General features: G+C 32.5%; 2 protein-coding genes across 5 annotated transcripts in view; one reads left to right on the plus strand and one right to left on the minus strand.

The window, feature by feature from the left end:
• Window positions 1–13482, plus strand: part of rdx (BTB/POZ and MATH domain-containing protein rdx) — a 79046-nt gene extending 65564 nt beyond the window's left edge. For 2 of the 4 annotated variants that reach the window (XM_070646555.1, XM_070646553.1), the window contains 7 exons: window positions 1178–1334; window positions 11297–11418; window positions 11606–11885; window positions 12391–12568; window positions 12636–12814; window positions 12883–13025; window positions 13335–13482. In XM_070646555.1, the coding sequence (XP_070502656.1) occupies window positions 1178–1334; window positions 11297–11418; window positions 11606–11885; window positions 12391–12568; window positions 12636–12814; window positions 12883–13025; window positions 13335–13482 (1207 nt within the window). Of the gene's footprint in view, window positions 1–1177; window positions 1335–10962; window positions 11221–11296; window positions 11419–11605; window positions 11886–12390; window positions 12569–12635; window positions 12815–12882; window positions 13026–13334 lie in introns of those variants that run through there. The other 2 variants (XM_070646554.1, XM_070646556.1) reach the window with 2 other exon arrangements.
• The window catches only part of LOC139095554 (uncharacterized), a 132974-nt gene that overhangs the window by 84779 nt on the left and 29873 nt on the right, over window positions 1–18322 (minus strand). The window lies entirely within an intron of this gene.

The following is an 18322-nucleotide window of genomic DNA, read 5'->3' on the forward strand; positions in this document are numbered from 1 at the left end:
TTCGTTTTGAAAGTTTTCTGTTTTTTTGTTTTGTTGCTAATGTGTTCAGCTATTAGAAATGCTAAATTAAATCTTAATTAGTTGTAAATAAACATATAATTAATTTAGAATTTTGGAATTTACAATGGAATTTGTGAAACATAATCAACTGGTTACCAAAATGTCCATATAAACTGTGATACAATTAGGATTTACAATACAATTTAAGGTTCAAAAATTTAAATAAAAAAGATAAAAAAGCAATTGCTCAAATTCATAAAAAATAAGAATTATGAGCTTCTTACTGTTAAGTGCAGCACTGGGCAGGTAATAAAAATCACATTAAATTACATTTTTTTACTCTCTATTTACATTCGCTCTCTTCTTGTCGGCGTTTTTTCTTATTCATTTCCATAATCTGGATAATAAAAAAAGGAATTTAAATTCCATACAAATTACACTAAAACTTAAATGCTACTGAAATGAACAGAGAAAATTGCAGAAAATAATTAAAATGTTCTTGCGTTTAATGGGGGCTGTTATTTGCAGAGATTAAGAAAGTTTATAGGAATTTGAGAAGAAACTCTTACTAAAGACTATGTTAAGGAATTCAATTGGTTAAATAGGCAAAAAATTGCAAAAAAATATTATATTTAATGAATTGCAAAATTTCAAAATTACTCAGGACTCGAACCTTCGACCTTATCATTCTAACTCCACTACCAGCTCATGTGAGCTACCAAGTACTTTCACCAGTCATGACAAAATACCTTTCATATCAAAATAAATAATTCGCTTACATTTCAATGCAACAAAAAAGTAAATAAATGGTCCACATTTCATCTGTAAAGTATACCAACTGGATGACTACTTTTTAACTGTCCAACGACTTAATTATCAATTAATAAATTTCTCAACAAAAAAAATTATTGCTGTCATACTTTCCATTCCATAGTTGACCATGTATTTATTTATGAATACTGTCTTTCTCTTTTTTTATTATTAAATTGTGGCCAGATGATACCGTGTGCACATTAAATGGGATTCATTTTTCATTTATTTGTTGAATATAATGACAGAGACACCTGCCTTTAATTTGCACATTTAAAGATGTTACTCTCATTTCTCTTTATGTCGTACCTTATTTGTAAATGATTTATATTAATTTGTCATTTTTTTTCTTTGTGTCTTTTAATAGATTGCCGGTAGTGAACGACTGTCCGGCAGGCCAAACTGCTAGAGTTACATCCAATCTGCACTCGTCTAGCAGCAGTACAATGGCAGTAAGTCGAGTGCCATCACCACCTCTGGCGGAGGTCAATACGCCAGTTGCCGAAAATTGGTGTTATACTCAGGTAAGTTGAAAAAACCATGACCTAACCTCATGCGATTTGCTTCTATATGTCTGGAGGCATGCACTCAATGAAGCATAATTCTTCTTAACTCCATCATTTACTCTGCTGTGCTCGCTCAAAAAATTTTACAACGCGCTCTTTTCGAACTTCTTTTTTTTTTCTCATTTTGAAATTTTTTTTATATTTTTCATGAAGGATGAACGGCATGAATAAGTACTTATACAGCCTTGGGCAGAACTTAAAGTGTTGCTATCATTGTAAAACTTTTTTTATTTTTACAGCAATTTACCCAAATGCACGAAATGCACGATCTCATTGTGATAAAAAAAAATTATAAATTGTTTCGGCATTCGCAAAAGTGCGCATGTCAAGTAAAAGGTTGCATTTGTTGTTGACTTTTATTGCATTTGTCGTTAGACGTGTGTTCATAATAAAACTAATACATGCAATGTTCAAGAGAAGAGAAATAACAATGATAGTAGTAAACAAAAAATGTGGACTGCATGTGCATTATGACATTGAATCACAAAAAAAAAACGAAGAAATAAAAAAAAATTGTATTTTTCTGTTTGGTGCAATGTGCTGAATATGTTCATCACATTTGTGCGGGTTGAGTACCCTTTTTATTATTAAATACGCGATGATGACAATAATGACATATCAAAAAATATTAAAACGTGTATATGATGAAACTTCAGTCTGCGATGACCATATAATATATATATTTTTTTGAAAAGTTTGTTGATTCTTTCGTCTCTCTTCGCTCGTCCATTGGCATCACGCGAAAATAAATGTGCAAAGGAATCGATGTTCTTGGTCGATGAACTCTTTATCTTAAATGGAACTCTTTTTTTTTGTTTCTCGTTTGTGGAGAAATAAATGGAAAATCGAGAAATGCACATTTTGTTGCTTGCAACTGTTCAAATAGATCAGAAAGTACAGATGATCCAGAATAGGACTTGAGATGTGGGGAGCGTTCACCTTTGATGGTCAGAACTTTTAAGGAATGTTCTTTATTCATTTTCGAATCTGAGTCACTCAATCCAAAAATTTGGTTCAGATGCAGCTGTCACATCGTGTCATGGTGTCGTCACATCGTGTCATGGTGTCTTCACATCTTGTCATGGTGTCGTCGCATTGTGTCATGGTGTCGTCACATCTTGTCATGGTGTCGTCACATCGTGTCATGGTGCCGTCAGGACACCTTCAAGTCTTGTCATGACCACAGCGACACAGTAGTCTTTCTAGCTCTCTTGCCGAACACGGAGTCTCTAAATAAAATTTAAATAAATTAAATTCATATTTTGGACAGCATGAAACAGATCAATCCATCAAAAACACAGCGTCTCACTCACCCGCGCATCGCGAATATTTCCGAATTTTTCCTCAAATATCTTCTTCTATTTGCCAAAAATAATAGCATTTGTGTTCCAAATAATACAAGACATTTAAAGATAATTAATCATTCTTTTCGCACCATTCTATCCATCCATACAATTGCCATACATCTTTTCATTCATAACGTTTAATGGCTCTGTTTTGTGGCTCTTTCTTTTATATTGACCGTTTAAAAATTAATTTATATACCCGACCACCCATACACAGACATGTGAATGTATCATTTCAATTCCACCGTGCATGACCAGACAAGCCATAAAAACGAATTAAAAGAGCAGAATGAAAAATAGTTTCAACAAATAATGAGATTTAAAGATGAATAAAAAGTATAATTTTGATGATTCCCTGTTGTGGCATGAGATATTGCCGCAGATGTGATATACATACGCTTAAAAATATAAAAGGAATGTCACTCTTTGTCTTTATTTTTTATTTTTAATTTCTCACACATAATAATTATATGTATTTGGAGAGATACTCTCAACACGACAAGAGCATAGGAGTCAATTCTAGTGGAAATTTGTATATATACAGAGAATTTAAACAGGAGAGAGAGAAACAGAATATTTATCGAGCAATGAACTTTTATTTACATCAACAGCAACGATGTCGTATAACAATTATTGTAAAACTGTTGAAAATGAGATCAAATGAGGGAATTTCTATAAATATTTATAGACATTTTTTGTCATATGCACTGCACTTAAAGTTCTCATTGATTCTGATGCTGCTTTTTGAGTAATTGATCATTTCCTTGAGTTGACAAAAATCCTTGGTATTTATAAAAACCGTCAGATTTCAATCAAGACGCATGTAATGTCACAAATACATGAAAAACTAGTATAGACGTGGTCACTTGTGACCGACGGTAGCGCATTTTCCACGCACAGCATCAAAACATTTAAAAATCACGCAATTCTGTCCTAAAACATCAAATTCCCTTTTGGAAAAATGCGCTAAAAAATGTGGATAAACTGACGTGATGATGGCGATGATGATGATGAAGGAGAGATTAAACAAGAACATATACACACAATTTTTTTATATACATTTTCGAGAGAAACAGAACTGAAAATCGGTGGGGAAAGCATTGAACCATATCGATATTTCATTTCGTTATACAACGGTGCTTTGAGATGAAGAACCTGTGGTATAAATGAGTTATTTCCATCATTAAAAAAATTCTTACCTCTCGGCTATTTCTTAGTCCATGTTGTTATACAATGCATAGTTAGAATATTTTCGTCTCAAACATATCAAGTTATGATTTGTTTGCCTGATGTCTCAAAAACTAGTTATAGTCATTTTACTATTGTTTATTCTATGTGTGTGGTTCTTTTCTTGGTTTTTACTACTGCCATATTCACAACCTTGTTAGCCACAGATGAAAGAAATCTTAGTATGCGCAATTACCACAATAAGCATATGCGAATTCAAACTGGTTATGGTTATGTACTCCCACAGGAGGGAGAGAATATATGAGATATTAAAATGCTGTTTTTCTACAGACTTGTTAACTAAATTAACATAAACATGATTTAATTGATTTGTGTTTTTTATGGTACGTTGGGTACTCTTACGGTGGTTATAAATGAAGTGAGTTTTCCGTAATTTATGGGATGGATATGAGGTATTGTTGCTTGTTATTTTAGCATTAGGGAAATTTGCAATAGCTTATTAGATTAACATTAGGGAGAACTGCAAGGTATAGCTTAAAATTGAGAATGCAATTACTTTTGTGGATATTTGAGCAAAATAAAAAAATGTAAATTGTTGAAGTGCAAAATTTTTAATTCTTAGGATTCGAACCCATGACTCTCATTGTTTATTGCAGTACATGCTGTTTCATTTGTCCATTTAGACAATTTCTCTTATTTTCAAATTTGGCAGAATGCAATCTTTAATGTTTGAAATTTATTTTCTAATTCCTGCTGCTTACTTGCTTACTTCGTTAGCTGTACGGGTCAGTTGATCTCCCATGGATGTCATCTGAAGTTGACTCTATCTTTGGCTACCAATTTCCAATACCAAGCTCAATTTCATAATATTGTTGATTCATCCAAAGCGGGAAACGAACCTCCCACCTCTAGATTTCCTATCAAGTGCTCACCAAGCTCAATACTTAGTCGATTGCTTTCGTGCATGGCATTTATCTTTCAATCTACCTTCCTTCATAACCACTAATTATAGTCATCAAACAACTCAAAACAAATTCTAATTTGACAGAATTTAGTTTATTTGACAAGATATTTCAGATTATATTTCCGTCTTCAACACCACATTTGCCGCTCTACTTTCCTTAAAATTATGTTAATTATGAACAAACTGCCCGAATAAAACAAAAAATGATATTCAAATTACTTTACGATACGTATGGCGTGAATGACCTGTACTTTGATTGTTCTTTCCACTTCCTATTCTTATTACCGTCAATTTCTTGTTTTCTACTGTCTTTTTCCATCATTTTACTCTAAAAAGATTCATTCATTTGATTTTCTAACTCTTGTTATATGATATAATTGTAAGTACCGAGCAAATAAGAAGCATAAATTCTAGAATGAAATTTTTTATGCTTTAGAATTCTTTTCTTATTTTTCCTTTTGAGTTCAAAGAACTTTTCCATGCCCGTAATTGATTAAACAATAACGATTAAAAAACGTGAAGAAAATTTCTAGTTCCATCTGTTTTTATTTATTTGTTTAACCGACTGCAAACTTAGAACTAACAAGAATGAGACAATTTAATGTTTTCCACTTTTTTTTTGCTAGTTAGAGGAAGTAAGACTCATTGAATTCCAAAAACTACCTTTTGTATTCTGCTTTTGTTTCTTTCTTTCTTTTTTCGCTCACTGTTGTGCTTTTTTTAGCATTAGTTTATAACTGGAAGAAGTTCATTTGCCTGTACGATAGCTTCTTCGGTGTAAAGTACCTGATTCAAGGTCGACATTGTCGACAACATGTGTATAGGGAATATAGAATCGTTTGTAATTGACGTATATGAAGGATTTGGGTTGGCCGATTTTTAAAAACCACATGATTTGAACAGTAAAGCGGGACATCTAGTATGATATAGTGGCAAATCGGTACCCTGCCATGCTACCTGTACCCTACCATGTCTATACCACCTGTACCCTACCATGCATATAAAACTTACACCCTACCATGTCTCTGCAATGTTCTAATGAAATTACAAGCAATTGTTCTCTAGAGTTCGAGATTAAAGCATCAACTTGTTGTCTATAGATAGCATTCATGCCCATGACTGAGTTCGAATCCTTCTGTTAACTCTAAATTCTAGAACAACTCATACATACCCAGAATATCCATCCAAACACAAGTGAATGACCCCACTTAGAACTTCATCATTGATACCGTAAATGAACTCTTCCATGCACTCCTCATATGCGTTCAAATGTGGAAAATAAAGTTCTTCTTTCCACCTGCCTTTAATTTGTATCACCAGAAGAAGCAACTAACCGTTCAGTCTGCCCTCATATATTGTCATAAAAAAATTGAATCTCCCTTCCTTGTATTTTAATTTCTTTATGATATTAAAATGTTACGACAACTGGCACTTCTTTTTTTATTATTCGTGTGTGCTCATTTCAGAAGTTTTTCATTCGAAAAACCACATGGTCTTCATCACAATGGTGTTATTTTGTTGTGCATTTTGAGGTCATCGTCTTAAAAAAAATTGTTAATTTTCGATTCCAGGAAGGGCTGAAAAATGAAACCTTTTTGCTTCACTTTTTTTTTTGCACCTTAAATTTGATACGGTCATAAATTTAAGGAAAGTTAAAAGTTGGTCGACTTGCCGAGAAGTTTTTCTTAAGTAAACATTTCAACATATTCGAAAACATAAAAAAGTAGAAGATTAAAAAAAACTTTATGGGAATGAAAATGAGGTTTCTAGCTAGATGCATCTTATACAGTGTTGTGCAACATATGTGACACGTTACGCCAATGTGTCGTGACACATATTTTGAAAATGCCATAAATCACATGCCATGTTCGACTTCAGTCTTTGCTTATCCCTAAGAAGGGCCGCGAACAGTCACAGGTTGCCCACCACTGAATTCTAAAATATGATCTAATTTAGGTCGAGAGAGATGAAATAACAAAAATATGTCAGTGATGCATATGATGTAACATTGCAGTACATAAGTAAAGTGGATGGTCTATTTGATCAGTGGAAAGTTACACTCGAATCGTATGAATGATGATGAGTGCAGGCGTGTTGGTTTTGTGTACAAAAATATTCAAATATTTCGAAATAATCACACTGCGTTAACTGAGCAACTGATTTGTTGCTTATGAGAAATGTGAATGGAAAAAAAGAGAAATTTTTTTATTACATTTTGGATATTACTACTGGCTTTTTTGTCTATGAAGTGTACACAGTGACGACATAGGAAAGCACTGAAGTGATGCCGATCAAAATTATGTAATATGTTTTCTCTCGAAAATTTGCAACGGCCATGTGTTTTGAGCTTGTTTATATCTAGACATTGAAAAATTGATAGAAGTTAGCCTTACATCAGCTGAAAAGAGAGCAAATGAGGAAGAGAAGTTTCACTTTATTGCACTTTGTTCAATATTTTGTCACAACTGAATGATTTTTTTCTTTCTTTCCCTGTTTCCGAACATGCAATGAAATATAAAGCTAATGAATGTGGTAATGTGCAAAGTGAGAGTGCTCAATGAAAGATAGACCACTCACTTCCTACTTTCCCCATTTGTGCCAACAATTTCCATCAATTTTTCCTACTCTATTTTTGTGTTTTTTTTTTTGCATTTCTCTGGGATTGAGCTTCTGATTGTTGATATCTCTCTTATTGAGTTTAGATTTGAATACAAATTTATTATGACTGTTGAGAATTTAAATTTTTTTTGACCGTTAAAATTTGAATATTTTTTGGCCGTTAAAATTTTAATATTTTTTGACCGTTAAAATTTTAATATTTCTTGACTGCTAGAATTTGAATATTTCTTAACCGTTAAAATAAAATATTATTCGATCGTCATAATTTGAATATTTTTTGACCGTTACCATATTATTTGTCAATTTCCTTCCAAATATTGACTTAATCTGAATTTCTCATAACCTCTAAATTTCACAATCATTATTTCCTGATCGTATGCAAGTGAAATGAGTTGTCTTAGGTCGTCAACAAGACGAAGTTGATATTTTCTAAAACTAGCTTTTACTTCTCCTACTTGCAACAAACAAAAAAAAGATTAATTGTTTATTTATTGCGATTGAGATCTCAACTCTCGTATTATTGCGAAATGAGCCCTTGCATAAACATATTTACTTCAACAACAGCAACAAAAAAAAGAGTTTTTCCTTTCCTTTCCATCATCATGTGAAAAATTTCAAAATCGAAAGCGAAAGTGAAACTTTTTTTTTTCATATATATTTTGGTGCTGTTGACGCTCAATTTTTTTTTTGCATCGGCAAGGTAGCAATATGTGTGTATGGGATATATGCGAGAGTGAGAGAAGGTAACCACGCGGGCACGAAAAAGAAATAATAAAAAAAAAGTAAAAAAAAAATCAAATCAGAAAGCATTAACAATGTGTTTGACTTACTTGATGTTGAACCCTTTCCTTTTGGTGTTTTTTTTTTATGTAATAGCACTTCTTTCATTGAAACTACTTGATTGCTGAGAAATTATTCACTTTTACTTTCATTTTATTTTTCTTCCTTCAATTTAGTGAAATTTATCTTTGTTTCATTTTTTGAATTGCTTTATTAATTTAATTTTTTTTTTTTGTTATGTTTTGTAAACTTTTTTTTTCTTTTTTCTTTTTTTTTTCATATTACATAAAATACAAAAAAAAAATTTAAATATCATGGCTGGTTTTCTACGGAATTTTCACATTAGCAATTGCAGATAAAATTGTGTAATGATTTTAATTTGCAATTTGGAAATTGAGTGACTTTTCACTTTCTTTAAATTGTCGTTTTGGATTTTTTAACTTCCTAATGGTTTCTTTATTGGAGTTTAGGAATTTATTGACTTTTACTTAATTTTATTGGCAATATAAGTTGATGCTGGATTGTTTTAGATTTTATTGAATATTATATGGCATTGTCATTAGATTCTAATAGCTCCATTGTCCGTTCTATCCAAGATTCTAACTTCAATTCCTCAGAATTAGAACATTTTTGATAGTTGCCATTGATTAAGTATTGTTTTCCCTTGTTCTTAAAGTTCTTGAATCATATTTTCCTCTAAATCCGTCTTTCGAATCTGAGAATTCATAAACCAATCGACAATAATATTTATCTCATCCATCGTTAACCATCTTCATCCAGCAGTCCATTTCCTACTTCATTTTCTACCCAATTTTCAAAATACATCTTCACAATAATTCAATTACAGTCGAAAATTCAATTATAATGTCCCGAAATCACTGAATGATTTTTGTTCAGCTATTGCTCCATTTTATCCCCTTAACAAAATTACTATCCATCAGTGTCCATACCAAAAATCTCCAAAAAAAATTTCCTTAAGGTGAAATGGAAACTCAAAGGTTGTGATCTTTAAAAATCGCTCTACTTTTATGGCGAATAATGATGCCAATTTTGGCTTAAGGCTACATTTAAGGCTATTTTCAACCAAAAAAAATCTCTCGATCGATATAAAATTGGATGATATATGAGGGAAACGATGTTAATATGAGTTAATATAAATGATTGAATGATGATGATAAATTATATTGAATTATCGTTAAGCAATATATCACTCTCTCAGATGTGGTGTGTCATCGTCAACATTTCACTGTCGACCTTTATGATAGTAAATCAATGAAATCTCTCAACTTTCACATCCACTAACGATTTTTGTCTGTTTTTCAATATTTTGCTTTGGTCGCTTTTTTTGTGTGATTTGTTGTGTGATTTGTATTGAAAGATTTAAACAATATGGAAAATTGTAGAGTTATTGTTTATTTGGGGATTGTTGGGATGTGATGTTCAATTGTTTGAAGGAGGAACTGAGGTATATAGTTAGGTGAACATGTTAAAATGTCAGAATAGGAACTGCTTTAGCTAGAGAATTAGACAAATTTGTCAGAATAGGAACTGTTTGGATTGGAGAACTAAATGAACATGTCAGAATAGAAAGTTGATAATTTGGAGGACTAGGAGAACTTGTCAGTTCAGGAAAATGACATCTGTGGCCGAATGGTTAAGCAATAATTTGGGTATCATTAGTTTTTCTGGTCAAGACATTTGTTCGATTCTCACTATAGACAGAATCTTAATTTTAATGAATTTAAATTATAAGAATTCGATAGAAAGTAGTGTCTAGACTTTAGAGTTGCCTCAATATGCTCGAATTGACAGGTTTTCATTTGATCAGCTGTATTTCCAGCTCTGGAGACGTATAATGTCTTTTAAAAATGACACTACTATGACCAACGTCATCTAGAAGATCAAGTCTAGCTCTAGAGATGACAAATGTCATTTAAACACGGAAGTCTAGTTCTAAAAATGGTACAGTCTTGTTCCAAAAATAGTGAATGTCGTCAAAATGTAATTTAGTCATTCCTAGCCACTTAACACTCTGGGTGAACTAAAGATCACTCTGAATGAACAAGCAGCCACACAGAATGATGATCAATTATCCAATAGACATCACAACCGTACAATCCAACAGACGATCAAGCAGACGACATTGTTTGAAAAAATTTCTCTTAAGCACCGCGATAAGCTTCTCTCATGTCTTTTGTCATAAACAATAAAAAAAAATATTATTAATTCTAGTCAGACACGGCTAATTGACCGCTGACTGTGCCTTTCAAATTAATGTAAATTTATTATTATTTTGTGCGTATGAATTGAGTTGTAGATGGGCGAGAAAATGAGGAATTAAGTATTTATTTTGCACGAGAGAGCGAGAATCTCTTCCATGCGACATAAAAAGTCATTTCCCAATACTCACCAATTTCTCTCAATTTCTGTTCGTTCCGACATCTCCCCCGACTTTTTTTTTATTTATATGCAATTGTGTGTTGTAATGCCTTAATGTATTCTCCTTCATTTCACTTCACATTTCTTTTACGTAAAGAGAAAACAAACAAGCCGAAGCAGCAACAACAAAATATATACAGGCGAAAGCTCATGATCGCGAATGCGACTTTTTTTTTCATTTTTGAGTGTAAAATAATCTCCAAAGCGCGGCACACGAGGCTAGTTTTGTCTATACCTTGCCGAGCGCACGAGTGCACGCGAATTTTTTTCTTTCTTGTGTATTTTTTTTTACTTTTTATTTCCTTCATTGTGATTTATTTGTGTATCATCTCGCAACGATAAAGTACAAATTATTATTTTTTGTTATAAAATATTAAGGCATAAAAATAAGGGAAAGAATATAGCAATGTGTGGTTCATCAATTGAAGATGGGCCTAAAAAGCAGCAACATGAGCTCATATTATTTAATGTCACATATGAGAATTTTAAAATTAGTTATAGTTTTATGGTAAATCTAGTGCTTCATTGAGTGAATTGTGATTATTGTGAATTTATACTAATGGATATCCTCTGTATCATTGCAGGTTAAAGTCGTCAAATTTAGTTATATGTGGACGATAAACAATTTTAGTTTTTGTCGGGAGGAAATGGGCGAAGTATTAAAATCATCCACATTCTCAGCAGGAGCAAATGACAAACTTAAATGGTAAGTGGTGCGGTGACAAGTGCTTGCTGTGCAATATGATGTGTAATTGCGGAAGTGAATCAAGTGTTGAAATTTTGAACAATTTTTGATTCTGATTTCTGATTCAAGTTCAATTCTCAAATCATACACATGCATAGGCAGCCATATTAAGGAACAGAACTAATAAATTCTCCTCCCTTCCATCCAGGTGTCTGCGTGTGAATCCAAAAGGTCTCGACGAGGAAAGTAAAGACTATCTATCACTGTATTTACTTCTTGTATCCTGCAATAAATCGGAAGTACGAGCCAAATTTAAATTCTCAATATTGAATGCCAAGCGTGAAGAGACCAAAGCAATGGAATCACAACGTGCATATCGTTTCGTACAAGGAAAAGATTGGGGATTTAAAAAGTTCATTCGACGTGATTTTCTACTAGATGAAGCAAATGGACTATTGCCCGAGGACAAATTAACAATTTTCTGTGAGGTGAGCAATATGCCTTCCCAATAATAATAATAATGCCATAAACCTTTCCTTCAACTTTCATTTTTTGTTGATAGTTATAGCACCACTCTCTTGAAATCGTTGGGATTTATTGATACATTACGTCATAAAAAATTTCTTCTCTTTTCTTCAGCTTTTTTTAATTGAAATAAAAAAAGAGAAAGAGCAGAAACATTCCACATTAAAATTATGCCATTTTTGGTCATGGTGATTGTGGCTTTTACAATAAAGCTATGATATGATGTAACATTACCAACCGACAAGAGAGTGTGTTAAGCGCAACGTGCGCCTCTCAAAAAAATGATTTCATAATAATTGAAACATTAAAAAAATCACACATCAAAAAAAAATATGAAACTTTTACTTTAACATGGATTTTCTCTTTTTTTTCTGTCTTTCTTTTCATTTTCCGTCTTCTGCGTCCAATTTCAATTCAATCATACAACGACGTCATTTGAATGCATCAATTTATTGGATCGAACTATAGGTCAGTGTTGTGGCTGACAGCGTTAATATATCAGGACAAAGTAATATAATTCAATTCAAAGTGCCAGAATGTAAGCTGTCAGAAGATTTGGGCAATTTATTTGATAATGAGAAATTTAGTGATGTGACATTATCGGTTGGTGGACGAGAGTTTCAGGCACATAAAGCCATTCTTGCTGGTGAGTTATTCTTATGTCCAAAAGAGCAAGCACATTTTAATTACTGATTTAATTTTAATTTATACAGCACGAAGTCCTGTCTTTGCCGCCATGTTTGAACACGAAATGGAAGAACGGAAACAGAATCGCGTCGCAATTACCGATGTAGATCATGAAGTACTCAAAGAAATGCTTCGATTTATATACACTGGAAAGGCACCAAACTTGGAAAAAATGGCTGATGATTTACTAGCAGCAGCTGATAAGGTAAGCATGCCTTTATTTGACATTATCTCGAAAATATAATTTAATTAATCAATTTCATTTATATATAGTATGCTCTTGAGAAACTCAAAGTGATGTGCGAGGAAGCATTGTGTGTGAATTTATCAGTAGATACAGCAGCCGAGACATTAATACTTGCGGACCTTCATAGTGCGGATCAATTAAAAGCACAAACAATCGATTTTATTAACACGTAAGTTGCTTTACATGGATTTTTTAGGGTTTATTTGTGGATGACGGTCGATTAGGGGCTGGATTTAATTTTCCGGATATCCTCAGGGACTTCCTACTTTGTGCCATATGCTTTTAGTCATAAAACACTAAATAGTAGCATTTTGAAGCTGCATACAGTCCCAACTCCCTAAATATTGATCATCATACATGCCCCGACCCCCCATCGACATTAAGTCATACCTAAAATGACTCAATAATCATTAACATTTCACATTCAAATTGAAAATAAATTTAATAAAAATATTTTCTCTTTTTTTTTCATTCCCAGCAGTCATGCAACGGACGTAATGGAGACCGTTGGATGGAAAAATATGGTAACAACACATCCGCACCTTATAAACGAGGCGTTTCGTGCCCTAGCTACGCAACAAATACCACCTATCGGACCACCACGTAAACGTGTAAAAATGAGCTGAAATAAAGCGTTGACATCATTGACCGTGATGTCAGCATCATCCTCATTTTTATCATCATCATTATTATCATCATCATCATCATCATCATCGTCGTTAGTAGCCCATTCATCTCATTATACACCAACTTCCCAATCAGGATCATCATCGTTAGCTACGCCATCATTAACATCATTGCTGCATCAGAAATTGACAACAAATACTATAAATGATACAACAACAACAAATACAATTGAAGCGGCCGTTGCATCAGCTGTAAATCGTTATTTGACCGCATCGATGAAGAGCAATCAACAGAAACGTCAGCTTCAACAAAATGATGAAAATATCATTTCAATCGATGGAAAATCGCGTTTATTAAATACAGTTTAAGTAAAAAAATAAAAAAAGAGAGGATTAAGAAGATTTTCACGTATGTAAAACGACTATTATTTGTTGTTTTTGTGTTGCATTGATCTCGTGTTGCAGCAGCAAATCTTTTTTTTTTTTTTTGAAAGTTTATCGTCTTTTTCTGTTAGCTTTTTAACATTTTTTTTTTCTTTTTTACATAACAATCCCCAATTCCGACAAAAAAAGAAAATTTGAATTTTTGGGAGACATAAAAGTGGTTGTCAATGGTGAACTTAATGATGAAATTTACCTGAGGTATATCCCTTAAAAGCACAAAGTGTCTTAGGGTACCTGAGAGGCAAAAAAAAAATGCAGGCTGTAAGGATGCCACTGAGAAATCACATCCCCAAAAAAAAAGTAAACCTTTTTCATTAAGTGTTAAGAGTCAGTTTACAAGCAAACACACAAATTTGTAATAATAATTATAATGTTAAAGATACAAAAAGATACCAATCGAGTCATAAATTTAAAAAAAAAAAGGAAAAGAAAAAAAAACACATAATTAATTAGAGAAAAAAATAAAATTGGGAAGTAAAACAAAGCGAAAGGAATGAAGAAGAATAATTGAATATGATTGAGAATTTTTTTGGGGGTTGTTCACTGGTTATGGGGAGTTTGGGGAATTGGGGTATTTTGGGAGTTTTTTGAAAGCATTAGGCAAGGTTGTAGTCGAATACAATCAACCATCTGTTCGAAACTAGCTTTTGTGCGCTTAACTCGTGCGTCATTCTTTACTGAGTTTGGATGCTTAAGAGAAATATCTAAGAATATTACTAAAATAGGGATCTTGACTATCTTAAAGGGAATTGACCCCCTTTACAATATCCATTTGAATAAGAAGTCTCAATATTAAGCTTTCCACAAGGTTTGGACGAATGTATCATCTATTAAGGTTTATATGGACCGAATGAAAGGTTTACCCCTAACAGACAATGAGCAAACTCACATTAAATGAGCGTATTTATGAGTATATCAATCAATATTATTGGGCATGCCCAATTTTATGAGCACACTCATCAGTATGCTTCTTGCCTGTTCGGATTCATTAGTCGGATGAGCTTGATTTTCATGTAACATTGTCAATGCCTTGTTCAAAACTACAGGCCGAACTATCGACTATCTATGAGTTTCGGTCTAAAGTTGCAGGTCATAGCCAGTCTGAGCATCTAAAACGCATGACTCTTACTCAATATTGACACCTATCCTAGTATTTCTTGGAATGTATCAAAAATTTGAGAGCTTTAACTACCAAAAACCCCTCAGTACTAGTTTTTCAAGATTCGAACTCTAAAATATCACTCTAAACTACCAAAAAGCCTCCAATCCTTATGATTTCAAAAGCAGAGCTCAAAGTAGACTCGGATTTTGGATGGAAAAGTCGATTTAATTCCATATAAAGCTAGAGTCAACTTGATTCCATAAAACTAGAGTTGACGATAGATTCACGATTCTTACTTACTTACTGGATCCACGCTCAGACTTGGATCAACCATTCAAAATGAGAATCTACGTCAATTTCCATCCAAAAATCCCAGTCAACTACGATCTCTGATTACCCATAAATAAGTGAACAAATCCCCTCTAAAAAACAAGGTTAATTGAATTTAAGGAATCAATTTTTAAACAAAAAATAAGTGATAAAAATGATGTGAAAGTATCAGAATTAAACAAGTTTAAAAAAACTTTAAAAATTGAAATTCTCGAAAATTGAACCACAAAACACAACACAAAAAATGAAATGAATTAATGCATTATGCCGAGAGATGATTAAAAAGTAATAAAAAAATTACAATTTGTAGAGGACGAAGAAATTTTTTTTTAGAATGATAAGGACAGATTTTAAGGAACTATGATGAAAAAAAAATAAAAAATTAATTGCTAGAGAAACCTTTTTTAGATGTTTAAAAAGTAGTGACGATGTGAAAAAAAAGGAAAATTTCAAAAACAAAAAAATTGAAAAATATCAAAATAAAAAATGCTTTTTTTTGGTGAACTATAAAAAAAAAAATACTTTTCTTCTCTTTTTGTAAGCGCTTTTGGAACTAATTAAAAAAATTTAATGGATTTTCATGAATTTTTTGATTGCTCGCTTTTGATGGACCTTTTTAATTCTCCGCCAAATAAGCAGTTCTTCTTTTATTGATCAAAGGTGACTGTGAGTTTTTGCCGTAGAATTCGTTACTTCTTTACATTCGCGTACTATATTAAGCTTTGGGAAGTTGATGGCATCTGGTTGAATTTGTGGATTAGGTTTTGTATTGTTGGTGATCCTTACAGGCAAAGAGGATGCTTTCATGACGCAGAATGATCATAACGGTCCATAAAAACTTTCTCTTTGCCTGATCAATGTTCGGACTAAGATGCTCTCCTAAAATACAACCATATGCTCACTGAGCATCTTACGGTACCTAGTGAGCATGCTCATTAGGACCGTCAGATGTTCATTAAGCATATCATGCATGTTAGGGCTCGATTTATAAGTTTTGGGAGTTAATGTTGAATTGCCATAAAATTGTCATTTTTGGCACATAACCTCAAAATTGAGTCAAGTCGACCTGACAAGATTCCATCTTGACCTTTGATTGGCAACCAAATTTTGACCATTCAGGCACAATTTACACCTTTTTTTATAACTTCCAGATCAGTGTCTGAGCCCCAAAACTCCTCAAATTCTAAGAGCTCAAGTTCAAATCCTCACAATACAAAACTCCATCCACAACGATCAACTTCCCAAAAACCTGAAAATTCATTAAATTCCAAATTTTAAAAAAAGTTGCATCAAGCAACAAACTTTTTACCAAAAAGCATGAATATGTGATCAAAAAAAATTGAAATTTTTCCTTTTTTGCTGTAATTTGACAAGGATGAGAAAACCTTTTTGTTAGCTTTGTGTCGGAATTAATCTTTACGTCTGACAGTTTACTTTAATGTTATTTTTTAGTAAGAACTATTTTATTTTTTGTCTATAAGCTTTTGTTCAGCTTCTGTTTTGGAGCATCAAATTGTAGCTAAATTTTTAGTTTATTTGACGAGCAGCACATGTGGATTCTAAAATTTTTGTGTTGCTCGGATTTTGGCATCTGAGTGACTCAACTGGGGTTTGAATTTTGAGATTTAGGACATTTTGATCCGGGGATTGAAAAGCTTAGGCTCAACTGTGCTTCATGAGTTTTGATTTTTGAGCATTTTTATCAATTTAAAGGATTAATTTTGCATATTCTTGGGCAGCACAATGCAATGTTATGCAGTAAATGTCATTTTTGCTGTCGAACATTGTCAGAGCAACTTCATGTCTCTGTGACTGTTGACCGTTAACTTGGCGATGTAGCAACTAAGAATGATATTGAGGAATTGATGTCAATTTGAATTTTACGTGGACTTGACTGAACTCATGTCTGCTTTTCCATACTAAATTTGAGTAGACTTCGAGTTTCATTCATTACAGTCACTCATGAGACAGCGTTGTCCAAACTATGTGTCGCGACAACGTCATGAACTACATGAAAATGTCATAAACCGCATGTTGTATGTGGTTGTGTGGTGGCATACCACCAAGGCGTGTGGTGACGCAAAAAAGTTTGGACAACGCTGTTCTAAGGTGTATTTAGTGTTTATGGATGATTTTTCAGTTCTAAGAGATATTTGGATATAAATGGTCCATTTTTGAGGGTTCAGGCCCTCAAATTCCTCCTAATAAAGCACATTAGCATCCACTACCAAATCGACATTCAATACAATTTTCAAATTAATTGAAAATTACCAATGAGCCTCAAATCTCTCGTATGCTGAGAACAAGTAATTACAAAACACCATAAAATACAGCAGAACACATTCTCCATTGGCAAAGCTGCCTTTCTTTTATAGCCATACATAAATTTTAAATACTCAATTGTTCTAATTTGTTCTAAAAACGAAACTCGAGCATAATATGTTGAGAAATTGGATGCCCTTAATCACTCGTTACGTTACTCATGTTCATAACTTTTCATTTTTTATTATTTTTATTTTATTTTGTATGTATAAACCCACCAAAAAAACACACAAAAAATCGTTTTCATCGTGCATAAATGAAAATGAAATTCATACAATGAGAAATAAGTAGAGCAGTTCCAAAAACAATTTAGAGCAAAAAGAGCTCTTATGTGACAATTACAAAATATAATTTGTTTCCATTTTATAAACTTAATTTTCGCACTTGTCATACAGTAATTTTCACACATTTGTAAAGATAAATCTTAGTTTAATTAATTAATTATTTTCAACGATTTCGTGACAATTTTTGATATGTCATAAAAACATAATTTTAATGTAAATTTTTGTCTTCACTTTAGTGTAAATATTATTTAAGGTTTAAGTCTTATTTACGACAATTCATTAAAATTGCATTCAAAATATTTCGTTTAATTTCTATAAGAAAAATGATGAATTTTAATATTATTTAAAATGTTTGAGA

This window comes from Chironomus tepperi, unplaced genomic scaffold (assembly GCF_022539635.2).
Source record: "Chironomus tepperi strain 1889 unplaced genomic scaffold, CSIRO-AGI_Ctep_v1 contig_364, whole genome shotgun sequence".
Taxonomy (NCBI): Eukaryota; Metazoa; Arthropoda; class Insecta; order Diptera; family Chironomidae; genus Chironomus; species Chironomus tepperi.